The sequence below is a fragment of the Muscardinus avellanarius genome (genome assembly GCF_963383645.1).
Source record: "Muscardinus avellanarius genome assembly, chromosome: 3".
In the NCBI taxonomy this organism is placed as follows: domain Eukaryota; kingdom Metazoa; phylum Chordata; class Mammalia; order Rodentia; family Gliridae; genus Muscardinus; species Muscardinus avellanarius.
Genome location: NC_137788.1, coordinates 138,536,909 through 138,563,948, shown reverse-complemented (window position 1 = coordinate 138,563,948; position 27,040 = coordinate 138,536,909). Strand labels below are relative to the sequence as shown.

The 27,040-nt window shown below is 53.5% G+C and overlaps 1 protein-coding gene across 1 annotated transcript; it reads right to left on the bottom strand.

Annotated features, from left to right (window-relative positions):
* Positions 1-3,641: 3,641 nt before the first annotated feature.
* CD276 (CD276 molecule) lies at positions 3,642-20,634 on the bottom strand (the record flags this gene model as incomplete). The annotated part of the gene is made up of 8 exons (XM_080691653.1): positions 3,642-3,706; positions 3,854-3,882; positions 9,956-10,025; positions 11,873-11,914; positions 12,708-12,842; positions 16,686-16,982; positions 17,147-17,485; positions 20,562-20,634. The coding sequence occupies 8 exons, from the start codon at positions 20,632-20,634 to the stop codon at positions 3,642-3,644; spliced, it is 1,050 nt and encodes a 349-aa protein (XP_080547779.1).
* Positions 20,635-27,040: the final 6,406 nt, after the last annotated feature.

Here is a 27,040-nt window from a genome sequence, read left to right as displayed (position 1 = left end):
TGTCAACATAGTGAGACAAGGCTCCAGGAATCCTCCTTCCCAAGCTCCGGCTTCTCAGTTCCCCAAGGACACAACTTTCAGGCACTGTTCACAGTTCTAAAACAACTTCCAGCTGGGCATGGCGGCCCATGCTTGTAATCCCAGTACTAGGGAGGCTGAGATGGGAGGATCGCAGGTTCAAGGGCAGCCTCAGCAAGTAGTGAGACTCATCAACCTAGTGAGACCCTGTTTCCAAATAAATAAAAAATTGGACTGGGGGTGTAGCTCAAAGGTAAAATGCCTCTGAGCTCAACCCCCAGTACATAAATAAATAAATAAATAAATAAACTACTTCCAGTCTCCAGTCTCCTAATCAAGAGTGTTTGCAGAACCCCGCTGGGCTCCCCCACCCTCTCAACCATTCCCCCCAGAGTGCAGTTCCTGAGTGCTGTCACAGAGTCACTCAGGGTCATAGCTTCTGCAGGCCAGGCCCTTTCTCCTGCGGGAGGGACAGGGTCCCCACAGCTGGGCTCAGTCACCCGAGTGCCCACCCTGGGGCTTCCCTCCAGAGCTCGGAACCGGAGCTCAAGTTCCAACTACCTATTAGAAGAAAATCATTTTAAAGCCACATCGTTGCACTACTTCATCGAAGTTGCCTTCATAAATATTTTAGAGGTATTTATTAGGAAAACCACAGGAGCAGAGAGGAGGCTGGTGAGGCTGGAGAAGAGATGCCCTGTTGGGCTGCAGCTGTGGACGCCACCACCAATAAAACATGTACTCCCTTGGCGGGGCTGACCCTGGGGGGATGGGGAGGAAAATCCCGGGCTTGTGGAGCCGCCTCCTCCCAATGGCAACTCTGACAGCTCACGCTATGGGACCCCATGGAGATGTATGGCAGAATTTCAAGGACATGGCTCTGAGCTGGGGACAGGTGCCTCCTGGCTCCTACTCTGAGCTTTGTCCACAATTGCTGCACAAGTCCTTCCCTTCTCTGAGCTCAATGGAGAAGAAACTGGGAGATCCCTTCCTCGGCAGGCTGACATTTCCAGATTTGTGGATGCCACCCTTTGCCCCCACCCCAGCTCCCCTCTCCCCTGCCCTATGCACACATCCATCCAGGGTCATCCATAGCAGACCAGGAACAGCTAGGCCTGAGCCAGAGCGCCACCCCCAGGAGCCCCTCAGCCCAGGCATCTTGGCCTGCCTCCGCACCAGGCAGGGAGGGCCCTGCTGGGGCCCGGGGAGGGGAGAGGCTCAGCTCCATCTGGGGGCCCAGAACCCTCTGGGGGGAGTGTGGAAGCCATAAATCCACTGTGGCCACTTCTGACGCAGCTTCTCTCTACAAGAAAGTGCTTCTTGCTCTTCCCCAAACCAAAGCCAGCAAGCCAATTAAACCCTGAGAAGGCACAATGGAACTGTAGGCCCAGGAATTACATGGGTCTGCAGTGCAATGCTGGGGGCGGGGCGGGGGGCATGCCTGGGGCTCCTTTCCTGCCCTGTTGGGCTCAGCAACCAGTAATCCCCGCTTCCACCTCCAACTTGTCCCCAGCACAGGATCTGAAACTGTCTGACGTCCAACCCCCTTTAGGAGGACATTACCATCTGCAACAACCTGTCCATTCACACTGCTGAACTGCAGGTGAGGGCGCCCATGAAGGCTTTGTCCTTCGGCCAATCTCTCTATTTTAGTATTTTAGTCAACAGGGGAAGGGAGTCTTCTTTTTTATTTATTTATTTATTTATTTATTTATTTATTTGGTGGTACTGGGGGTGGAACCCAGAGGCTTTCTACCTCCAGGCTATACTTCCCAGACCTATTTTATATTTTATTTGAAAACAGGGTCTCACTAAGTTGCTGAGAGCCTCACTCAGTAGCTGAGGCTGGCTACAAACCTGTGCAATCCGCCTGTCTCAGCCTCCCAAGCACGGGGATTACAAGCATGCACCACCACGCCCGGCTTATTTTTTTATTTTTATGTTTTGGTACTGGGGATTGAACCCAAGGGCATTCTATCTCAGAGCTACACCTGAGCCCCTTTTATTTTTTTGTTTTGAAACAAGTTCTTGCTAAGTTGCTGAGGCTGTCCTGGAACATGTGATTTTCCTGTCTCAGCCTCCCAAGTACTAGGATGACTGGGGCTCACCACCACACCCTGCAAGGGAAGGGGGTACTTTTGACCCCATTTTATAATGGCAGCCGACAGGGCACACAGCTCTTACTATCCAGCTCTGTGTCGACAGCATTCCCACCCAGCGGGAGAGGGCCAACAGCCTCAGGAGCCTTCTCAGGTAAATAAAGGGGGGGCTCGCAATTGCCATATCAGTTGTTTTTGGGTAAACAGGGGTTCTAAAATATTTTTTGGTGGTACTGGGGTTCCTGGAAACCCTTCCACCTCCGGGCTACACTTCCAGACCTATTTTATATTTTTATTTGGAAACAGGGTCTCTTAAACCAGTGAGGCTGGCTTCGAACCTACGCCATCCTCCTGTCTCCGCCTCCCAAGTACGGGGATTGCAAGCCTGCGCCACCAGGCCCGGCTCCTCAAAGATTTTTAAAATAGATTATTTCTTTAAATAGATTAGTCACCCTTTGACAGCCTCATTTACAGTATTCATTTGCTGAGAATCCCCCCCCCCCCCGCCATGGCTAGTGCAGAAGTAAACTTTAGCTACAGTTCCATTCAGAGACCTGAATGAATGTGGTCTAGGTCCTTCCCTGCCTGTAGCAAATGAGGAGGTGGGCTGGGAGGCAGTGCAGACCTGCTGCTGGGGGCAGGGGGTGGCCAAGGGCTTCCCGGGGCTGTAAAACACCAAGGCGCAGAGATCTGGGGCAGAATGGAAAGGGGAGTGTAGGATGTGCCCGGGCAGAGGAGAGAAGAGGTAGGCAGAGGCAGGCAGAGCGAAGCCTGAACAAGTGCTCGTAGACAATTGAATATGGGACATGCAACTTCTCCTGCTCAGTCCTCTCTGTCCTTGTCTTTCTTACCGCCATTCCCCCACCCCCACGTCACGCCCATAGCACTCATCCGCCAAAAGGATGGAGTGCGCTCTCCTCTCCCAGCGGAGCTGCTGCCACCGATATCCTACGCCTGTCCGGAACCCCAGCTGCCAGCACATTCTCCTGGTGGACTGACCCAGATCCCCCTGGATGCAGCAGACAGGAGGGCATTCAGGAGAGCAGCACAGATAGACACCAGGGAAATCGGCCCCTGGCCATGCCGCCAAGATCCTGATCGCTGGAGAAAGCTGATCAGCCTCTGCACTGACCGGCTTCAGTTTCCATCAGCAAGCACCTGGACCTCAACCTCAATGCAACCACAAAAGCAAGAGGGCAAGAAGAGCGTCCAGTCTTTACCAGCAAATTACACTCAATTCTCTTAGCAAATAAGGCAAAGCAGGGGTTCAGTGGCTGGCAGGCTTTGCAGAGACATGTTGGGCCCCCACTGTCATCCCCAACAGTGGGGGTTTCAGGGACAGGAAGGAAATACAATACGGTGCATACCTGGACCCAGAAAGCAGGGGCCTGTGATTCTTGGGACTAGGTAGCTAAACTCTGGGTAGCTAAGTCTTGAGACCGAGGAAGAGCTAGAGGCCAGAGAACCACACACAGGAGGTTGTAGGGGTGGGGGACAGTGCCAGAGGAGAGATGCTGTGCTCAGTCACTCTGGATACTGCAGGTGTAAAGCGTAGTGGAGACTCAGGATCCCCTCGGGTGGGTGCACATCTGAGAAAGGGGTGAGGCAGGAAGAGAGAGATGCTTTCTTCCCACTGGGCCTGGCTCACAGGCACAGACTGACAGCTACAGGGAGCAGGACAGATGGTCCTTCCCTCCATGGGGCACACAGTGCTGGAGGGAGGAGGGAGCCCGAACCAGCCACGTGACTGTGCACATCTGGAGTCCTGGGGGCAACAAGACACAGAGGGAGAAAGGGAGAGGGGGAGGGGACACTCAGGAGGAGGAGAGATGGCCATAGGTCCTGTCCACTGCTGAGTTCAGGCTCCCCCCGGAGAGCCCAGCTGACCCATTGATCTCTACCACCCTCCTGGCCCCATCTAGTGTCCTTTTGCTAGTGGCCCTGTGTTCTTTGTTGGCACATTTTACGTGGGACTGGCTAAAAAGGCTATGCAAATAATTGGAAACTCTACCAGCATTTAAGACGCACCCAGAGATCCCACTTCTAGGACTCCATATTGTGGACACTAAAACACAAGATTGCATTATTTGCATCCAAGCTATAAGAACTGGCAAGATATATTCTAGAATAGCCGTACTTTGAGATACCGTGTAGCCAATTAAAAAGAATGAAGGAGACAGGAGCAAGGAGCGCAAACAAAATAGATACAAAATAGTGAGACTCCATTTATATGAAGTTTAAGAACCAGCAAAACGAACTCATAACGTAAACAGGAGACTTTATTGACTGGAAAGGGACACTGGAGAGCATTCTGTAGTTCCAGGATTGTTCTGTACCGCGATCTGAGGCGTGGTTATATGGATAAACACTGCCGAGGCTTAGCATCTTTTAAGCGCTGGATAGGGCGGGCATTGTGGCACACACCTGTAATTCCAGTTCTTGGGAGACTGAGGAGGATTGCAGGTTCGAGGTCAGCCTCAGCAATTTAGCAAAGTCCTTCCGTAAGTTAGTGAGACCCTGTTTCAAAGTAAAAAATAAAACGGGGCTGGGGGTTTAGCTTGGAGGTAGAATGCTTCTGGGTTAACCTCCAGTACCCCCCATAAAATACATGAGTTATGTATCAATTTAAGAAGTAAAGAGAAGGATGGTGCTCTAGAATGGCCTTAGGGAAATGGTAACAAAAAACAGAAAAAGTTGCAGAATAATATGTCTGATACCATTTTTGGGTTTTTGTTTTTGTTTTTTTGTGGGGTTTTTTTTTTTGGTGGTACTGGGGGTGGAACCCAGAGGCTTTCTACCTCCAGGCTACACTCCCAGACCTTTTGTATATTTTATTTGGAAACAGGGTCTCACTAAGTTGCTGAAAGCCTCACTAAGTAGCTAAGGCTGGCTTCGAACCTTTGCGATCCTCCTGTCTCGGCCTCCCAAGCGTGGGGATTACAAGCGTGCGCCACCATGCCCGGCTTCTGATATCATTTTTGTAAACGTGCAAGTGTAAAGATAAATCTGAAAGGATAGCAAATCTTAACATTTTCCTCTGAGTAGGGAAACTAGAAAAGAGAAACTGCAGAACCTACTACATTTCTGTATTGCCTGCATGCACTGTGTTTAGATCTGTCCCTGTCCCCACGCCCACCCCAAAACCCAAGTCTCTAGCTCCGGCTTCTCTGAGTCCCTTGTATTTGGTGGCCAAAGGTTTTGGCTACTTGGGGCAAATTTTACTTAATGTCTTAATTTAATACTTGGGCTTTGCAACTTGATTTTTGTTTGGTTTGGTTTTGTTTTGGGTTACTGGAAATTGAGTCCAGGTGTGTTCTACCTCCAAGATACTCCCCCGGGCTTTTTTTTTTTTTTTTTTTTCTTTGAAACAGGATCTCACTAAGTTGCTGAGGCTAACCTCAAACCTGCGACCCTCCTGTTTCAGCCTCCAGAGTACTGGGATTACAGGCCTGCATTCTCCGCTCAGCTTGCTGCTACATGTTTAAGCAATGCCCTGTTCTAAACAGAACCTGCTGGGGTCCTGCTCACTGGCCCACATGACCAGCACTTCATCCATCTCCTAGGATGGGCAAGGTCAAGTAACTCTCCCCGAACAGACCCCATGGAAAGTATTTTTGTCTGTGTTGTGGAAACAGAACATTCTGTAACAGGCAAGGAGAAAGAGTCCTGATGATTCAGGGGCTCCAGCCACACCATCTCCCCATCTCCTGACCTCCTCCCCCAGAGGGGTGAGTGGTCAGGCCTGCTAATTGGTCTTTACAGGCCTGGTTACAAACAGTTCTAAAGGCAAATTCCGGTCACACCTCAAACCAGGCAAATGAACCTTCCACTAGGTCCTCTCTTTAATATGAATGTGATACCTGCAGGCTACAGCTTGTCGCACTGTGAGAATTATTTCTCCATTAAAATGCAGGAGTTGGAGCTTTGCCCAGGAAGGGCAGCTAAAAATACTGCTCGTGAGGGCACGAGGCACCGAGGAATGTGGTAGGCTCTTTCCTCACCCCTCAGCTCCCAGGCAAGTCTTCCAGCACTTGACAGAGTGTTCTGAGCCCAGCATGGTGACGCAGACCTATAATCCCAGTACTTGGGAGGCTGAGACAGGAGGATTGCAGGCTCGAGGTCAGGCTTAGAAATTTAGCAAGACCATCTCAAAATTAAAATTAAAAAAAAAAGAAATTGTTGGGTTCAGTCTCTAGAACCAAATAAAATAAAAAGTGTACCATCTGAGCCTTACGCCAGCTCTCACAGAAAGAAAAAGGACTGGTTACCACACCTGTTTTGCAGATGGGCAAACAGGTTGAGACAGCTGGATCTGGGTCACCGTGTCCAACCTACAAAATCACCTAGAGAGCTACAGTGTGTGGCCCCAACAGCAGGGAGGAGATTCCACCCTCACAGTTCCAGGACCTTATGCTTTGAAGCATCGCATCACCATCCTGTCTGACGCAGTCCTTTGAATCAAGGCCTTTCAAGCACTATTGTTATCTGCCCACTTCAGGTGGGGGCTGAAGCCCCTTGGGAAAAGCCACGTGCTCAAGGGCATGAGGGTAGGTTTAGGGGCAAAGGCATAAGCTTTTTTTTTTTTTTTTTGTACTGTGGATTGAACCCAGAGGCATTCTACCTCTGAGCTACACCCCCAGTCCTTTGGCCTTTTTTTTTTTTTTTTTTTTTTTTTTTTTACAATTTTTTGTTTTGAAACAGCGTCTCACTAAGTTGCTGAGGCTGGCCTCAAACCTGCGCTCCTCCTGGCTCAGCTTCCCAAGTATTGAGATTACAGGTGTGCCGCCGCACCCAGCTGAGTCTTCTGAAGCAAAGAATCCAGTGAATCGCCCTCCTCCCCTAGTGACCAAAGAGCCTGGCCTTCTGGTCAACCCACTTCACTTTTCCAGGAGGGAAACTGAGGCCACAAAACTGAGGGGGCCCACAGGGCCGTGGAGACCCAGGCATCCCGACTCCTGCCAAGGGATGGCTTCCTGATGTACCCCTCCCCTCCCCCATCACTTCCAAAGGCTACACAGGGGAGAGGCTTTTGACAAAGGCATTTATTTCCCCCAAAGTACACCTCAGTTTACAGAGTCCCACATTTAAATTAGAAACCTTCATGTCTCCCACTCCCGCAGGGGCCAGGGAGAGATAGATGCCCTCAGGAAGACAAGAACAGCAGCAGTTCTGCTGCAAGAGGCTGGGGCCGGCCAGCAACAAGCCAGCAGGGGTCCGCCCCAGCCCCAGAATAGCACCATGGTGGGGCGGTGTTCCCTGCCCCGTTCCACCAGAGAGGAGGCCCTGGCTTTGCTTGTGCGGCCTCTGCGGAGGCCCTGGCCTCCCGCCCCTCAGCTTCTGCCTGGGAAAGGCCAGATTCTCCAGTTGTGGGGAGGGGCTGCATCTCCCTCTCCAGGTTTGCGCCCCATCCCAGGCTTTAGATAAGGAGGGGGGCAGGCGGGGGTGAGGTATCCCAGAAGCTGTGAGGAGCAGCGGAGGGAAGGGTGAGGAGCAGGCAGGAGCCGTGGGCCACAGCAAGGTTGTGCTGGAGGGTTAGATCCCTCCAGCTCAGAAACAAAGGGAGAGACTTCACATGAAGGACCCTGGCACTGAACGCAGGGCTCGACAAACATTCATCTACTAGATCTGTGAATGGAACAGACTCCAAGGGTGGGGAAAGAGGGGTAAGAACTGACCCCCGGGGCGCCCCCTGCAGAAGCCCCAGAGAACCAGGGTGATACACACTTGCTTCCCGCGGGGTGGGCAGAGCAGAGGCCTGGCGGGGGAAGTGTGCACGCGGGCCAGCACGTGCAGCTGCAGGTCTCTGCACACCTGTGTGTGTGGCGGGGTTGGGGGGAGTGTGCTGGGTGTTGGTGCAGGAGGGAGGAGGCTGAGGTTGGGGCCAGAGCAGGAGGAGGCAGGAGAAACAGCTGTAGATTCAACAAGATGCTGAGGAGACCATTACAGTTTGGGGAACTGCACAAACACACGGTTTGGGAAAGAGATTAGAAATGGTAGAAATGGTAACCAATGTATCAGGGCCACGGGAGAAACAAGGCAACAGTGAATGTGTAGTGTGTCTTTAGAGAACTAAGGCGAAAGGTTAGTCTGAATATTGCGTTCTTTGGAGAAAACAGCATCCCGGTGATCCACGTGGCTCTGGAGGAATGAGAAGGTGGGGTGGCCTGTGTACTGTGTCCAGAAGAACTAAGGCAGCGGGACGACTTGTGTCACTGGAGAAGGGACAGCAGGGTGACTTGCAGACAAGGAGGTGGGTGGCCTGTGCACTGTGTCCACGAGGACCAAGGCAGCAGGGTGCTTTGTGTATCCTGTTGCTGGGGTAGGGAGGCAGCAGGACGACCCGGGAATCACGTCCATCAGAGAAATAAGGCTGCGGGGTGGTGCATGTACCGCATCCTCTGGAGACTGTGCAGACCTGCCCAAGCCGGGCCCCTCTGTCAGGGGAGGGCTCACCCAGGCCCAGCGCAGCCAGAGGCTGGGAGCCCCAGGCGGGGGCAGCAGCTCCTGGTCAGGCTATTTCTGGTCCATCATCTGAATTCCATAATGGGAAGGAAAAAAAGGAGAGAAGGAAAAAGCATTAGATGCAAGAAGTTCCGTTCTTAGGACTATGCCAGAAACTCAGGCTTTGAGGTCACACACTTCAGGTGGGAGTGTGCGTGACACTGGCCTCAGGAGGCTCAGCACAGCCTGGGCTAACTGCTGCCCTGGAGCTGGGCAGGTCCAGGGAGGCCACTGAGAGGGGACCACCCTCTCTTTGTCCACCTCTCTCCATCCTGTTGGCCCATCACTCTCCACACCTCCCTCCCACTGTTCTTTCTGCCTGGAACATGTCTCCCTTCCTATCTCCCCATTTTACTCATCTGACGCACCCTCCAAGGCCCGGCCCAACTCTGTTCTCTAGCAGGAAGCCCCTTCCCCTTTCTAGGAGGATGCCCCTGAGAAACCTGCCACAGGGAGCTCCTTCCCTCCGGCTCTCGCCTCCATGAACAGAATATCAAAATGCACCCACACCAGGCCTGGCTCCACACCATGGCCTTGGGGGCAGAGTTCAGAGGCCCTTGGGTAGTGTTACCCTGCCTCTCCTTCTCCCATTCTTTGGGGCCTATCTCCCAGGCAAAGGAGCCCTCCCATCCGGGTCATCCAGTGTGGCCAGAGCCTGGGGGTGGGAGGGCAGGATTAGGAGGCCCACCGCTTCACCCACAGGGCCACGCTCTCAGGCAACTGTCTTGGGGCGCCAAGCTGACATCCTCAGCACTGTCCGTTCCGTTCTTCCGTGCTCCCGAACAACAGGGAGGGAGACAACTGATTTCCTGGGTTTCCTAATGCAACTGTCCTGTCGATATTATGGGAGGATGAGTAATAGCAACGGGTGGCACTGACTGACCTCATACTATGCCCCAGGAGCCTGACTGCCCCGCTGCAAATGGCCAGCCTCGCCTAGGTCGGGGGTCACGCGGCTAGGTTCTGTCCAATGGGATATAAGCCCAAGCCATGTGAGCTCTTTCTGGCTAAGCCCTAGAAAGATGTTCCTCTTCCCCCACCCCCTGCCTCTGGAGGGGGATTGGCAGCTGGAGCCACCCTTGGGCCTGGGGATGGAAGCTGCAGGTCGAAGAGTAGAAAGTGGAACCTGGCTCTAGGCCTATAGCAGTTTGAAGACTATGCTGGGTGAGAGTCTGTCACATAGGGCAGCTGGGACCTGGGTCAGTCAGCTCTCTAACATCTGCCCAGGGGAGGAGCCTCGGGTCACCAGCAAAAGGTGATACCCACCTGCCCACCCCAGCTTCCTACACACACACACACACACACACACACACACACACACACACATGCATAAGTACACAGGCACACAAGTTGGGCATTGCACATCTTTACCTTCTTTTCTTTCAGAGTGCTTCAGAGGCCGCAAGGCTGCAAATAAATAAATTAATTAATTAAAATATATATATAGAGAGAGATACAGTGAGGAGGAGCTGTGGAGGCGGATGGGGTAGAGAGCCGGCAGGTTGGGCCCAGCACAGCGCCAGGAGAGGGGCCGCGGTGTCGTCCCAAGCCTCAGCGCCATTCTGTGTCTCGCCACGCCTCTCTCTGAGCCTTGTTTTTCTGTATCTATAGAATGAGGGCAAGCGCCTTGCCCTCCCATGAGCTGAAGAAGTGGGCGTGTGCTGAGCCCACTCTACAGACGAGGGTGAAGTGAGGGGCTCCGGGGGTCTGGCCCAATCGCAGATGTCCTCGGGTGCCCGGGATCATGAGCAAAGGGAGGAGGCTGACGAAGCCCCCCAACCCACCCGCTCTCCCACTCCCTCCCTCCTGCCGGCTACACCTGCCTCTGAGCATGAAAAATGAGGCCTGATCCCAAGGCTGTCTCCACGCCTGCCGCACGGGCACCAACAGGCGGAGAATTAATTGGCATCATTTATAGCAGTCCCAAGGTGTCGATCTCCTGCTCTTCCTTCCGTGGGGGTGGGAAGGGAAGTGGTGTCAACTGGAACTGTCCCACAGGCTCCACGGGAACCTGTCTCTCCCAGCCCAGGTGCTCCTGGAACTCAGGCCTCCGGTGGCTGTGGGACACCAGGGTCCCAGGACCCACCCAACCAGGGCTCCAGGTCTGCAGCACAATGCCCTTTGCGAAGCACCCTCCTGTGCATCAGAGTAGGGCCAGGGTGATATTACACAGATGAGAAACTGAAGCCCGGAGGAGCAGAGAGCACCTGGTCCAAAGTGAACAGCCTCTAGTAAGAACAAGGCTGCTCTAAGCTGTCTGCCAAATGATGTCAGGGCTCCGCTTACTAGGCGCCAGGTACAGTCCTTAGACTTCCGTATGTATTATCTCATTAACTTAGCCCAGAAAACTGTGGACCTGTTGTTCTGCCCACTTTACATTTGAGGAAACTGAGGCCAGAGAGGCACAGCGACTCGCTGAAGGCCACTTGGTGTGCGGGAGACAGCCCGGGCCGCCCCATCTCCTGAGGCCCTGCTCCTACGCCTTGAGCCCCCAGATGGCCCAGTGCTGGGCCCGTCAGGTGACATTGGCCCTGGTGTCTGGAGAAACGAAGCAGCTCATAGGAAGGAGTCGGGAGATCCACCTCAGAGCCGAGGGCATCCTGTCCAGGGCGGCGCAGTGGTGCACTCCTGTAACTCTAGTATTTGAAAGGCTAAAGCAGGAGGATCATGAGTTCAGGGCCAGCCTCAGCAACTTAGTGAGATCCTGTCTCAAAGTTAAAAAAAAATAAAAATCTGTGGGTGTAGCTCAGTGGTCGAGTGTCCCTAGGTTCAATGCTCACCACCATAAAAATAAAAATAATAAAGCAGCCAGGCATAGTGGCACACGCTTGTAATCCCCTTGCTTGGGAGGCTGAGACAGGAAGATCCCACAGGTTTAAAACCAGCCTCAGGCCGGGCGTGGTGGCACACGCTTGTAATCCCCGCGCTTGGGAGGCTGAGACAGGAGGATCGCATGGGTTCGAAGCCAGCCTCAGCTACTTAGTGAGGCTTTCAGCAAGTTAGTGAGATCCTGTTTCCAAATAAAATATAAAAATAAGGTCTGGGAGTATAGCCCGGAGGTAGAAAGCCTCTGGGTTCTACCCCCAGTACCACCAAAAAAAAAGCACATCAGCTTGTCTGGGATGGGAGGTTTCAGCCTGGGCAACATGCTTCTTTCAAACCTCAAAGCAGACCTGGCCCCTCCAGCTCCCAAAGCCTCTCTCCTTCCCTTGTGTCCCCTGAGGCATGAGGACCAGCTCTGAGCTCAGACTCACCTGTCTTGGATCCTTCTCCATCCCCATCCTGGTCCTCAGCTGCTGCAAGAGAAGAACTAAGTCAACAAACCTTTCCAGGGTCGCCTGCCACTTGCCCTTCCCCGCCTGGGGCATCGCCTGCAGTCCAAATGCTGGACAGGATTGGGGTTTGAGACCACAGCAGAGCCAACCATGAGACGGGACGAAAGGGCCCTGGCCTGGGCCCATACTCACCCAGCCACGGTCCATCTGTCCATCCCACACCAGTTCACCAGCCCCATCACCTCACTGGCCCACCTGCCCAGCAGCACAGCCGACCATCACCCTCCAACATACACACCCACCTGTCCACCAGCCAGGCACAGGCTGCCACCTACCCACAAGTGACCAACCACTTCTGTGCTCTCATTCCTATCACGTGGCCACCTCCCAGCCACTGGCTACCTGCCCACTGCCACGCATCTGCCTGCCCATGTACCCCCACCCGTGTCCACACCCCACCTACCAGTCACCACAGTCAACTCACACTAACTCTCAGCCCCCAGATGGCAGCAGTTCAGGCTCCGCACACGCTGAGGCAGACACACACTTGCCGAGGGCCGTGCAAACCCGCTGAAACGCTCAGTGTGCGGCCCAAGTGCGGTGCCCTATACCTGCCCCCTTGCCCTCCCTTTCACCTGCACAGTGACGGCGCAGCAAAGCCAGCACTCTGACACTGGACCTGATACCCTTCTGCTCTTTACCATATCCAGGCTCGGGTATTCTGTTACAGTAGCATAAAATTGATAAAGACAACACAGCCCAAGACACATGCGTGTGTGTGAACATACACACACTCCTCCCCCCTCTCGCTCACCTGCATTCTCCTCCTCGCAGCTCTGTTTGATCTTTCTCCAGCACACGAAGGCCAGGGCCACCAGCAAGGCCACCAGACAAACAGAGAGCCCCACGGTCACCCACAGGGCCTCCGGGGGGAACGTCATGGGCTGTCCTGGGGGGAGAAAAGGTGAGAACAAAACTGAAACCTGGCCCATCCCGCGGAGCACAGCAGCCTCTAGCTGCACAGTGTGAATGGGGGTCCCACCCTCACTGGGCCCCAACACTGTGAACGAAGCTCATTCAAGTCCCCACTGCCCCTCCCGATTCACCCCCAAACCCTGAGATGGCTGTGGCTGCTGCAGATCCACCTCATCCCACCAGGCCTGGAAAGCCAACCACGCTGAACAATGCTCAGGACCCTCCCGCGGGTCCCTGGTGATTTGGGAATGATCTCCAGCCTTCTCTGAGTGATTCGGGAAACTCTGCAGTCTGGCTCTCACTTCCTCTCCCAGCTCCTCTTTCTCATCTCAGTACAGGACCCCGACTCCAGCCACAGTGGCCTCCTAGCCACTGTCTGCAGACACCCGGCCCCTCCCAGCCTCCGCACCACTGGTCAGTTCCCCTCTCCCACAGAGCGTTCCCAAACTCCCCCTAGCCACCTCCCCAGGCGGCCGCCTACTGCTCAGCCTCACCTCTGCTCTCGCCTTCTGCGGACCAGGAACCGCTAAACTATGGCCCATGTGGCCTGTGTTAGTACAGTCCCTGAGCGAGTATTAGTGTTTAAAATAAAATAAAAAAGAACATTTTTTTGTTTGTTTGTTTTTTGTGGTACTGGGGTTCCTGGAAGCCCTTCTACCTCCGGGCTACACTCCCAGACCTATTTTATATATTTTTTTAATTTGGAAACAGGGTCTCTTAAGCCAGCGCGGCTGACTTCGAACCTGCCCGATCCTCCTGTCTCCGCCTCCCAAGCGTGGGGATTACAAGCGTGCGCCACCACACCCGGCAGAATATTGTTTTTTTAAACATTTGTTAAAAAGAAGAGAGAGGAGGAAGAACAGAAGGAAGAAGAAGGTGTAAAGTCCACAATGCATTTACTCTCTGGTCCTTTACAGAAAATATGTGCTGAGTTCTGCATACAGATGAGGGCCCTGGCGTGAGGGTGAAGTTTCCCCAAGGATTCATGTAGGTCTGGGGGAGCCTTGGCAGGAGAATATTCATGTGAGACACCGAGGCCTCTTCTGTCTGACATCTCATGCCAGTAGAGGAGTTAAGGACCCAAGGGCCTTGCTAAGTAGCTTAGGCTGTCTGCAAACCGTGATCCTCCAGTCTCAGCCTCCCGCATGCTGGAATAACAGGTGCGCCACCATGCCGGCTTGGTCTTTTATATGAGCATATGTGACTCCATCACCTGTAACACCCTCTAACCTCGTGGCGTGCTGAGCAGTCCCGGACAGAGCCTCAGGGAAAAATCTAGCAAAGATGGTACTTGGAGACAATGCGTAGCCAGGCACCCGCAGCACATGGCCAGCAGCTGTGCAGAGGTGCGGGCAGAGCGGCCAGAGGAGCCCTTAGCCCGTCTGCCGCAGAGGCGCGGGCACAGGTGCACAGGGCAGGTCCTGCGGCAGAGGTCACTTTCAGCTGGCATGGCCGAAGACTGCTGCTCTGGCCACCGGAAGCAAAGGAACCCATCGCCCACATGAGCAGGAGCAAGAGCTGACCCAGCCAACAAGCATGAAGAAGAAAGCTGGGCTGGGGAATCCCAGCTCCTTGAGAGAGTGAAGCGGGAGGATGGCAAGTTCAAGGCCAAGCTGGGCAACTTAGTGAGACCTTGTTTCAAAATTAAAAAAATGAAAAGGGCTGGGGCGTGGCTCAGTGGTAGAGTGCCCCAGGGTTCAATCCCCAGGAATAGCGGAAAGGAAGGAAGACAGGTCCTAGAAATCCCAGGTTGAGGGTTTGTAATAGAGGAAGGGTCAGAGCCACCGAGATCCTCAAAGGGAGGGTCTCTGTGTTCACCCCTGGGCTGATGGTGGTGCCTGGAACTCGAATCCGATTTGCCCTCATTCACCCACTAAAAGGCCAGAGCCGGGTAGGGCTCAGACTCATATCTGAGGGCGGTCCTCTAGTTCTTGCTTCAGAAAGCCCTGTCCACAGAGAGGCCTGGCACGGCGCATCCAAGGCCGCCCACCCCATCAGGTGTGGGAGGGACCGGCTGGAGGACTGAAAGTCTGGATCCCAGAATGCTTGACAAGACACAAAGCTGCCCAAACAAAATGCAGGCCAAGGGCTCCAAAGTAGGCCAGACCTACTCGCACAAAACCAGGAGTGCGGCTGGTGGGGAGGAGGGGAAATTAGGCTGAGAAGCCAAATCTGGATGGGATCCTGGCTCATCTATTCACAGCCGAGTGCAGGAGCCAAGGTGCACAGACCCCTGCAGAGAGGCCGCGCGCTCTCCACGTTAGATGCAAACTACTGGATTTATAACTTGTCAAATCTTCAGAGGTGCCTGGCTCCTAGCTAGGACGGTGCTGGTCCATGGCCTTGGGGAAGTTCCTCTTCTCTCTGGACCTCGATTTCCTCTTTTGAGAAACATACTTGTCAACACTAGCCTGAAACCCCTTCAAATATTAGCTACGAGCCGGGCGTGGTGGTGCACGCTTATAATCCCTGCATTTGGGAGGCTGAGACAGGAGGGTCCGTGTTCGTGGACAGCCTCACGAACTTAGTGAGGCCCTTTGCAATTCATTGAAACCCTGTTTCAAAATAAAGAATAAAAAATAGGGCTGGGGGTGTAGCTCAGAGATAGAATGCCCCTGGGTTCTAATACCAGTACTGCAAAAAAAAAAAAAAACAAAAAAAAACCCAAAAACGAAGTTACTAAAGTGTAAAATAAAGACTTTCAAACCAGGTGCAGTGGTGAACACCTGTAATCCCAGTTCTTGGGTGGCTGAGATAGGAAGGTCACAGGTTCGAGGCCAGCCTCAGGGACTTAGCGAGCCCCTCAGCAACTTAGTGAGAGCCCATTTCAAAAAATAAAGATGCTGGGGGGTGTAGCTGGGAGGTAGAACCTCCCTGAGTTAAATCCCCAATACTAAAAAGAAGGAGAAAGAGGAGGAGGAGGAGGAGCTGCTGCTGGTCCTAGGTGGGCTGGGGGTCAGGCAGAAATTGTGGGAAGAAAAAAGAGAAGTAACAGACACATAGAAGCAGCTGTCCTGTCCTCAGGGATGTAGTTGGTCCCTAGGAAAACTCAGATGGCCCGGGGGGAGGGACTGCGTAGCTGGACTGAGCAAATGGGCCTATGAAAGGACTGGACGGAGACCTCTCAGGGCCAAACAAATGGCCACTGTCTCTCTTGGCCAGAGGTGGTCCTGAGCCTTCTTCAGTGCCTGCCCCCTCTCCCCCCAGTGGTGCTGACCTGGGCCTGCTAGGACCAGGAAACCTGAGATTCAGAGAATTTACTCAGCGGGTGACTGGGATCTCGTGTTTGACCACATGGGGGCAGCAGAGTCAGCTCCAGCCATTCTGCTGCCTGGGTGGAGCCCCAGCCCCCTGGGAGAAGACCTGGACCCAGGTGAGGAGGGGGCTGACCACCAGAAGGCCCCCACTGTCTCTCAGGCCTTCCAAATCAGCATGTGCTCAGGGACTCAGCAACACCACACTGCCCAGAGAAGTCCCCACTGGAAAGCTCACCTCACCAGTCCCGGGGGAAGGCCGGTGGCTGCCCCAGAATTGCCGCCCAGTCTCCAGATTCCAGGCAGGTACTTCCTCTCCTACATAACAGTAAGCACCACCCAAAGCACCCTTAAGAGAGCGAGTATCATGAATGACAGTCATAGGCTCGTTAAAGCAAGGCCCTTACAGGCTTCTTGTTGAAAAGCCTCTGAGACATCTGAATTCTCTATGAAAATGATTTTTAAAACTTCCCATCATTCAAGCGTACTGAAATTCCAGCGTAGCCTCCAGACAAGCGGCAGCTGCTCCCTCCGGGCTTCCCCGGCTGACCACTGCCCCTCACCTGTGATGGTGACCGAGCCGTGTGCGTCCTGCTGCAGCACCGGGTTGTGCACCAGGCAGCTGTAGGTGCCATCCGCGCCTAGCACCACGCTCAGCACGCTGTGCACGTCGAACAAGCCCTGCTCGTTGGCCATCTGCGACGTGGTCACGTTGCCAGTCAAGGGCGCGCCCTGCCCATCCTGCCAGAACACTGTGGCTTCAGGATAGCCCCGGTAGCTGGAGCATGTGATGGTCACCATGTCCCCAGGCCGCAGGTCCTTGCTGGGCTCCAGGGTCATGCTGGGCTTTGAGTAGGGGGCTGGAGGGTGGCAGAAGGCAGAGGTCAGAGGTCAGAGGCAGGAAAACGATGTGTGGGGCTGTGAGGGCAGGGATCAGCACCGAGGCTGCCAGGCTGCAGGTAAGAGGCTGCGGGAGGGGTAAGGAGGGGTCCAAGAGGATGGGCACCCCACTCCCGGAGCTCACCTGCCACCTTCAGGCTGACGGCAGCGCTGCCAAAGTCCCGGATGCTCACAAAGCAGGTGAAGCTGCCCTCGTCGGTGACGCGCACTCGCTGCAGCCTCAGGGACGCGTTGCCCTTCTCTAGCAGGTCTGGGAAGAGCGTGGTGCGGTTGGCATAGGAGCTGCCCTGGTCCCGGCCCTCAGCAAAGCTGTGCACCAGCTGTTTGGTGTAGGTCAGCTGCCAGATGAGGTTGAGCTGTGTCAAGTTGAAACCAGGCTCGGGCGAGAAGTAGCAGGGCAAGGTGGCATCGGCGCCCACCAGGGCCACCACCGGGTCTTCAGGGATGTGCACGTCCATGGCTCCTGGGGGGAGGGCGGGGCTCTCAGGACCTCCCCGGTCCCCCTAGACTCTGGCCACCCCTCCCTCTAGGTCTGAGCCCCCAGATAAGTTCACTGTCTGGGCTCCTCTTGGGTGAAGAATCTGGTAGCATCTACCACCGGCCAGGCATGAGCTGGCAAAGCCAAGGAGAGCCAGACCAACGGCACGCCCAAGGAGCTCACATTTTAATGAAAAAGACAAACCCCCACACAAACGTCCGTAGGCTCCTGATGGGGGTAGGAAAGAAGAAAGAAGCTGAGGGTGGATTCAAAGGCAAGATGGCCCTTTCTAAAAATCTGACAGATACTTTGCACCTACTGGGTTGCATGCAATTTCCCTAAGTACATACTAGTTTTATAAACTGGGAAGGGGAACCGAACAGGGTACACACCAAAATGTTAATAGTGATCTTCTCTGGATGAGAAAGGATCACAAGTGGTGATTTTTCTTTTCTTTTCTTCCTAAATAAATTAGTGGGTTTTTCCCCCCCAGTACTGGGGAAGGGGCATTCTACCTCTGAGCTACACCCTCAGCCCTATTTTATCTTTTATTTTGAAACAGTCTTACTAAGTTCAGAGGGCCTCACTAAGTAGCTGAGGATGGCCAAAAACCTATGATCCTCCTGTCTCAGCCTCCCAAGTACTGGGATTACAAGCGTGCCCCACCATGCCCGGCATGATTAGGTTTTATACAGAAAAGAAAGAATGCCCATGCCTTTAAGTGTGATGGTGGTGAGGCACAAGATCTTTAAAGAGATCCTATCAAGCTGGGTGTGGTGGTGGCACATGCCTACAATCGCAGTACTTAGGAGGCTGAGACAGGATCGCAGGTTCAAGACCAGCCTCAGTAATTTAGTGAGACTCTCAGCAACCTAACAAGACTCTGTTTCAAAGCAAAAAATAAAAAAAGGTGCGAGGGGGAGGCGAAGTTCAGAAGTAAAAAGTAGAATGTCTCTGGGTTCAATTCCTAATGCCACACACCAACACTAAGAAAAAAAGAGACATCATATGAAGCGGAGATGCAAAGATCCCGTATAAGAGTGTTCTAGCTGGGCGCAGTGGTGCACGCTTGTAACTGGGAGGCTGAGACAGGAGGATCGCAGGTTCACGGCCAGCCTGCTACTAGGCGAGGCCCTCTGCAACTTAGTGAGACCTTGCTTTAAAATAAAGAATTAAAAATAGGGCTGGGGGCATAGCTTGGGGTAGAATGCTGCTGGGTTCAATCCCCAGTACCACACATGTATATATATATATTCCAGGTCGAGGGAACAGCAGGTGGGCGAGCTCTGAGGTAAGACCCAGCCTGAAGCCATCTGGAAGATCTGTTTGAGCCAAACTTTGCAGGACTTTGAGAGACCAGTTAAGAAATTTAGGTGTGTTTGTTTGTAATACTGGGAATTGAGCCCAGGCGTGCTCTACCACTGAACTACATCCACAGACCCTTTTTATTTTTTATTTTGAGACGGGATCTCGCTAAGTTGCCTAAGCTGGCCTCTGGCCTGCTCAGCCTCTGGGCTAAGTGGCTGGGATTCCAGGTATGCACTTGACAAATATAGTTTTTCTACCTGTAATGGAAAGTCATGAGGTGGGGGGGGTGGATATAATTTAGGGAACAAGGCTTAAAACTCACTCTGGCTCTGCTGCAGAGGGAGACTCAATTAGAAGGGCAGGAAGGAGAGCAATTAAGAGGCCATTTCAGTGGTCCCAGTACGGAGTGATGGTGACTTGGCTTTGCCAGGTAGAAGTAGAGATGGAGACTGGCTAGACTCCATGTTTATTCCGGAAGGAGAATTGTCAGAGTCTGCTGATGGGTTGGGGGAAGGGGAAGGCAAAAGCAGGAACCCCAGAAGCCAAGGTCAACTCCATTGCCAGAGGCGGGGCCAAGGCATCTTCAGAGCTCCCAAAGAAAAGCCCCCCGGGTTCAGGTCCCTCGGCTGCCACCCTCACCCTCCATCCGTGGAGTTGCCCTGCAGCCTCCCCACCAGGCGCCTCTGCCTCCATTGCAGCTCTCCTTCCCTGGAAAGCTAGGCGAGGTCTGGCGGCCTCCTCAGAGGCTGGCATTGCCCTTCTTGGGTGATGATTACATTAGGTGAGGGCTCCAGGCACCAGCAAAGCATGCAGGCACACTTGAAATATTTGAAGCTCAGTCTTGAAATGCAGCTAACCGAAGGTATCCATGGAAGGTTTAGAAAAGCAGCTTTTATTTTATGGTTAGTATTTTTATCATGAATCACACACACAGTCTTTGCAATGCATGGGGATCTTTAAAGTTCTTCAACTGTCCCTAGATATTTTGCTGCGACCCCATGGAAAATCGGTAAAGTTCCCAACCCCAGCCAGCTGGATAAGAGTGTCCCTTCTAAGGGACATCTGGAGCCCAGACCCCGACCTGACCAGCCAGAGTAGAGACATGCACCACCTCCTAATGACCACGAGATGGCGCCAGACACACGTCTCTTTTTCCCGCGGAGGGCGACCTCCCCAGCGGGATGGCGTGCACACTGTGTACCAAGCGCGGTGTGGGATGAGTCAAATCTCTTCGCCATGCTTATTGTACACCTACTATGTGGCAAGCACTCACCCTGGATCAGGAAACAGAGCCTGCTCTTTGAACAGGGCTGCAGCTGGCATAAAGCAAGTCAAGCTCAATATGTCAGGTTGAATTGAGCGCTATAAGGTTGGGGACCGGAGGTCTGAGGGACAAGGTGCCATTTTATACAAGGGAGCCTAGAAAGGAGCCTTGAGAGGAGGCGTCACCTGAACAGAGACCGGAAAGGCAAACTAGGGGACGGAGTCGTGCCGGCATCTGGGCAGAAAGTTCCGGGCAGAGGAATCAGTCCCTGCAAGGTCCTGAGGAGCGTGCACGGGGTGTTCAGGAGATGGCAGGCTCGCATTTCGTGCCCACCGCTTACCTCCCCATCCTACAGACCAGGCAGTGAAAGCTAAGAAGGGAAAGGAATTCCCACCAAGAGGTGGGAATGTGCGTGGCCCTGCTGGACAGGGCTCGGCACCCCCCCCCCACACACACACACACTGTCCCTGTCGCTGCCCCTCCCCTCACCTGTGAGGCAGAAATACAGCATCCCCAGGGCCGCGCCCAGGCCCGGGCCGCCCCGTCCACGTCCACGCAGCATCTTCCCACGAGGCAGCCGACCACCAGGCTCTCCACGGTCCACGGTCGCCCCGCCCCTGCCTGCAGAGAAGAGGAAGTGAGGCTTTGTCTCCAGAGCATTCCCCTACCCGTCTAGCCTGGGCTGCTCAGGACCAGCGTGGGGAAGGCGGCAACTGCCCCCTGGGGGGCCCTCCTGCCCATCCCCCACAGGACTCCATGGAGGAGCTTGGCTAGGTGCTGGCAGATGGGGGGGGGGGGGCAGTCCACACTTCCAGCCCTAAGATATGAGGATCTGTAATCCCAGTACTGGGGAGTCTGAGACAGGAGGATCACAGGTTCAAGGCCAGTCTTGGCAACTTAGCTAGACCGTTTCAAACTAAAAAGAGCCAAGGGTGTGGCTCAAAGTAGAGATCCTCTAGGTCCAATTTCTAGTACTAAAACAAAAAACAAACAATATATATATATAGTATAGTGTCAGCAAGGCGGCCTGCTCTGGGCAGGCTGTGTGCAGGTCCCTTTGGTGTCAGGCAAGAGCTCACAGGGACAGAGCTCAGGCCAGCCTCAGCGAGCACTCTTCCTTGAATGCAGCTGGGAGGCACCAGAGGTCCTTGAATAGGGGAATGGCAAGGTCGGGGCTGTGCTTCCTGAAGATTAACCTGACAGCATTTGTAGGACACACAAGAGAACAACAACATCTGGCGATGTGGGGAGCGGAAAAGGGAGCGGTCAGGGTGTCCAGGACCAGGACAGCCACTGAGGCCAAGGTGTGGAGGGTTCTGAAGAAGACACGCCACTGGGGGGACTTTGCAGAAACTCCAGGGCAGAGGTCTTGGAGCCAGCCGGTGTATGAGTGTGGGGCTCTAGACACATTTGCTTTTTAACACATGTGTCTTGAGTGACCAAGACTGAACAGAAATGGAAGAGGCCAGGAGTTAGAATGACCCATAAGGCTGGACAGAGTGAGGACTGATCAGAGGCTGATGCCTGGCCCCAGACCTGCCACAGCCCTGCTTCCAGTCTGCCCCCCAGGGGGCCCAGTTCAGGCAGGCAGCATGCGCCTCTTCCCGGGGCCCTCTGGCTGCTCCCCTGACCACTCCAGCCACATCCTGCTCAAGCCACCTAAGTACATACACTGCACCAACCCACCACCGGTCAGCAAGAATAGGAACAACGCACATCCCCCTAACCTCCCCCTGAGCACAGAGGCAGTGGGGAAGACTGGGGACTAAACCCAGGGGCATGCCGGGCGTGGTGGCACAGGCTTGTAATCCCCGCGTTTGGGAGGCAGAGACAGGAGGATCGCGCAGGTTCAAAGCCAGTCACGCGCGCTGGCTTAGGAGACCCTGTTTCCAAATATAAAATGTAAAAATAGGTCTGGGAGTGTAGCCCGGAGGGAGAAGGGCTTCCAGGAACCCCAGTACCGCAAAAAAAAAAAAAAAAAAAAAAAACAAACAAAAAAAAAAACAGGGGCATTCTGCCTCGGGGCTACACTCCCAGCTCTTATTTATTTATTTATTTAATTTATTATTTTTTTGTGGTACTGGGGATGGAAACCAGGAGCAGTCTACCTCCGAGCTACACCCCCAAGCCCTATTTTTATTCTTTATTTTGAAACAGGATCTCACCAAGTTGCAAAGGGCCTCACTAAGTTGTAGCTGAGACTGTCTGTGTCTCAGCCTCCCAAATGCTGGATTACAAGTGTGCACCACCACGCCTGGCTTCTTTTTTACTTTTTATGTTTTTATTTTTTGAAACAGGTCTCTCCAAGTTGCTGAGAAGGGTCTTGCTAAGTTGCTGAGGCTGACCTCAAACCTGTGTTCCTCCTGTCTCAGTCTACATGTACTGGCATTACAGATATGTACCACCAGCATCTTGCTTGCATTTTTGCAGGAGAAAAAAATTAGATTCTACCCAGCTGCAGTGGCACACACCTGTAATCCCAGTACTTGGGAAGCTGAGACAGGAGGATTGCAGGTTCAAGGCCAGCATGTGCTGACTTTATTTACTTACTTGTTTATTTATATGTCTATTTATTTGGTATTGGGGATGGACTCTAGAGACATTTTACCTCTGAGCTACACCTCCAACTGGATTTTATTTCTTATTTGGAAACAGTTTCACTAAATTGCTAAGGGCCTCACTAAATTGTTGAGGCTGGCTTCACACTTACCATCCCCTGTCTCAGCCTCCCGAGTACTGGGATTACAGGTGTGTGCCACAGCACATGCTAACTTTAGCAAGACCCTGTTTTAAAATATAAATAAATAGCCGGGCGTGATGGCACATGCTTGTAATCCCCGCGCTTGAGAGGCTGAGACAGGAGGATCATGCAGGTTCGAAGCCAGCCTTAGCTGGCTTATGAGACCCTGTTTCCAAATAAAATATAAAATAGGTCTGGGAGTGTAGCCTGGAGGTAGAAGGCCCCTGGCGCTATATATATATATATATTTTTTTTTTAGGCTGGAGGTGTAGCTCAGAGGTAGAACATCTCCAAATTCAATCTCCAGTACCCCCCCCCAAAAAAATAGGGCTCAAATAAGTGAACTTGTTAACGTCCTGTCTTTGACGGTTCACACAGCTAAGAAGGCCATTCCTGCTACACCGTCTGCCCTTCCCAGAGCCACAGCATCTGTTCCCTTCTCAGGGGCCCATGCTGGGCCCTCTAGTCCCAGCCCAGCACCCCCCACCCAGCTCCCCGCCTCCTGCAGCTGGGCTGAGGGACTCCCCGGGCATCCTGGCTGGCAGCCTCTCCCCCGGCCAGCCACAGTGGGGAAGCCCTGAGCAGCTGTTTCCTTTCCAGACGCTTCCGGCCCACAATCTGGTGGCCTCAAAGCCTCGCCGCCTGCTGAGTCCGCAGCCTCTCCACTCCATTCAAAGGCACCCTTGGCAGCGCCACATCCTGCCTTACTGGCCACTGCAGCCCAGGGGAAACCTCCCAGGCAGAATCTGCTCTTCCTGGGCAGCATCTTTCACCCTGCCCACTGCTGCCCGGACCCCCCAGCATCCCCTCAACCTCAGTCTCTCAGATGCCTTCTCTGAAAGGCCAAGACAAGCATCTTTCCCCTGCTCAGGAACCTCCCTTGGCTCCCCATTGACTAGAGAAGTAAACCCACATTCCTCTGCCTGGTGCTCAGGAGCCTTAACAACTGTCTCCTCCATTCATCAAAGTAATTCCTGCCCTAGGGCCACTGGGAATGTCTTTGGCTTCTGTGCATTTTGGGGGAACAGGGTTCACCTCTCTTGATCAGACCTACCAGGGCTCTCCAAAAGCTGAGCTATCCTTCCCTCCAGAGGCAGGGTGAGAGGCTTTCAGGGTGGGCACTTGGCTTGCTTCCTTTGATCCCTTTCCTAAATTATGGACCCAGGAAGCCCACCCTACCCTGGAGAGAAACCGCCTACCACGACCTGAGAATTCCACAGCACAGAGGCGAGGCTCCTGCCACAACGGCTGGGCCCGAGGCACTGGCAGGACAAGGAAGCTCAGTTCAGCACCAAGGTGTTACTCGGCTGGAAGGGGGCCTAGGACAGAAAGCCCATCACGGCCTGTCTAGCAGCCCCAGGACCCAGAGCCGCGCAGACACAGGCAGACCTAGCGGGAAACGCATGCCACACTGCCCACCTTTCCTACAAAGGAGAATTCTCCTCCTCCTCAGGAGGGCCTGCCCTGAGTCCACAGAGAGGCAGGCCTCCCTGAGAGGGCACTACAAGTGCATCCACGCCCAGCAGAAGTCACTCCAAGAAATGACCCAATATGCACACCCGCAAAGTCAAAACAAACTAGACTGATACTGGGCTCTGAGCCCAAAAGCCCTGGACCTGCCGGAGGTGCCCAAGAGGGACTCCTGGTTCTCTCCACGACCACCGGCATAAATCCTCCTAAACCCCTGCTCCTCCCTATCCCTGCAGGACTCCTTGGGCAACACTTCCCACAGAAGACCAGGAGGGTCCGAGAGACAGAGCTCTGAAAATATCCACTAACTCCTGGATCCTGCTCTGCCTGACTACCCAGATACTGGAGCCAATCTTATTATTTCCCTTAAGCCATTTTGAGATCGCTTGCCATTATCTGCAAGTGAAAGAGTCCTTCAATATAGGTTCATCCATGAATTCAGAAACCCGTTCCACTATTCACTGAGCACTGGATAGGGAGGCAGTGGGGACGAGAGATGACTAAGCACCGCGTCTGTCCCCGGGGAGCAGAGGCAGGCTGGGGAAAGGCGGACAGGCTCGCGTCAGTGCAGGGCAGGACAGAATAGGCTTCAGGCCCAGCCAGGGCCGCTCCGAGGCACCTCAGAGCCGTTGCGGCCCTAAGCTCAGTCCTGAACAATGATGCGCAGCTGTCCAGGGACAGCTGGGAAAATGGCCCCCTCCCTGGCCTCAGGGCCCATCTGTCCCCCTCTCCACCAGCTCTCCTTGAAATGGCAGAAAGTGAGTCCAAAGTGCGGGGTTCTAGTCCCAGCCCCGACACTTTGTTATTCCATCTTAATGAGGCGGCCTCCCCCTCTCTGAACTCAGTGTTCCCATTTCTGAAAGCAAACCTTTGCTGGAAGCTGATGGGACAGCGTCAGCATTTGACCCTTCGTGTGCCACGCCCTTCAAGTTGTCAATTAGCTGCCAGACAATCCACACTGATGTGTACGTAGTGACTGGCGGAAACCCTTAGTTGTCGCCTGACACCCATTCTCCCCTTCTGCAGAATGTTCATTAGGCACAGGGCTACAGAGCTAGACTACAGATACCAGCCTCCCTGGCAGCTGGGTGTGCCCATGTGACTGCTTTCTGGCTAATAGGATTTGAGAGGAACTGCTCTGTACAGCTTCTGGGTCATGCCCTTACAGAGGGGGAGCAACCCCTCTTCTTTCTCCTCCCCCCAGCTAGAACACAGCTGTGGAGCCTTCCAAGATGGGACTGCCAACGCTGACATGCTGGGCGCCGCGGAGCAGCAAGCCCGAAGGATCCGGAGGGGCTGTGGGATCAGCCCTGGATGGACCCGATGGTCACATGGGTGAGAAGGAAGCATCTGATCCAGCATAAGTCACTGTTATTTTGAGTCTCTCTTCCAGCATCTGAAGTCATTTAGGGAGTCATCCCTCCCTCCCTTACTTTCCCCCCTTCTCTCCTTCCCTCTCTCCACCCTGTGAAAATTGCCAGTGCTCAGAGCCATGAAAGGAAACCACATCTAAAATCAGTATCTCAAAACATGAACTGGAGACCATCTCAGCCAGTCGCTTGGCGGTGCCTGGGCCCAGCTCAGGGGCATCTCAGAGGTGGAGGTGACTTGGGGGCTGGATGAAAGGGAGAAAAGTCAAGGATGGTCTGAAGCCAAGAACAAATGGGCGAATGTGGCACAGACAGAGATGGGAGACCTGGCAATGAGCACATTTAGGGGGAAGAACAATTCCTGGGGAGCTTGATCATACACACCAAAATGTCCTGTGGACTCCCGGATACGGAGCTAGCGCTCCCTACAGAGAGAGAGGTGGAAAGCCGTCCAGGCTAAAGTTGGGATCACTGCAGGTGATGACGGAGTGAGAAGAGGCCCCAGGGCAAATTCTGGAGCAGCTGTGGAAGCTAGAGGTCCTGTATCAGAATAGGCGACCTCTCTCTAGCCAGCCTACCCCTCTGTTTGTCCTCCAGGGAGGGAGGCCAACTGCCTCCCAAGGCGTCCACTCGCTGTGGGGCAGCTCTCCTTGTTGGGAAGCAATCTCTGTTCCCCAACTTGGCCCCCGCAGTCCTCTTGGACCTGCAGAATGAGCATCCCCCTTCCCCACACACCTGCAAGCATTTGATCATCCTTGACAAGGTCAACCCTGGGCAGCCATGTCACAAGGATCACAAAAAAACAGACCATCAGATCTGTGGCCTCTGACGGCGAGCCCTTTTCACTTGCTGTCCCTACCCCACATCTCTGCAGGGCCTCTTCTGATGGCTCTCAGGAGCAAATGGAGCTTTGCAGGCTGCTTCCTTTGTTATTATTTCAGTTTACCCAGTTAAGCTGAGTCCATCCCTCCAAATACCCTAATCTTTTAATTTATGAATTAATTTTTGTTTGGCATTGTTGATTGAACCCAGGGGCATTCTGCTCCCAAGCTACATCCTAGCCTGATTTTATTTCTTATATGGAAACAGAGTCTCACTAAATTGCTGAAGCTGGCCTCGACCTGCAATCCTCCTGTCTCAAGCCTCCCAAAATACTAGGATTAGAGGCGTGAGCCACCATGCCCAGCTGATCTTTTAATATAATCTGGTAAAATATCCATAACCTGAAGTTTATCATTCTAATCCTATTTAAGAATATAACTCAGTGGCATCAGTAACAGCGGATATAACAATGCTATGATTGCCCTTCCATCACTGTACTGGGGATTGAATCCAGTGGCATTTTACCACCAAGCCATACCTCCAGCCTTATTTATTTATTTATTTAT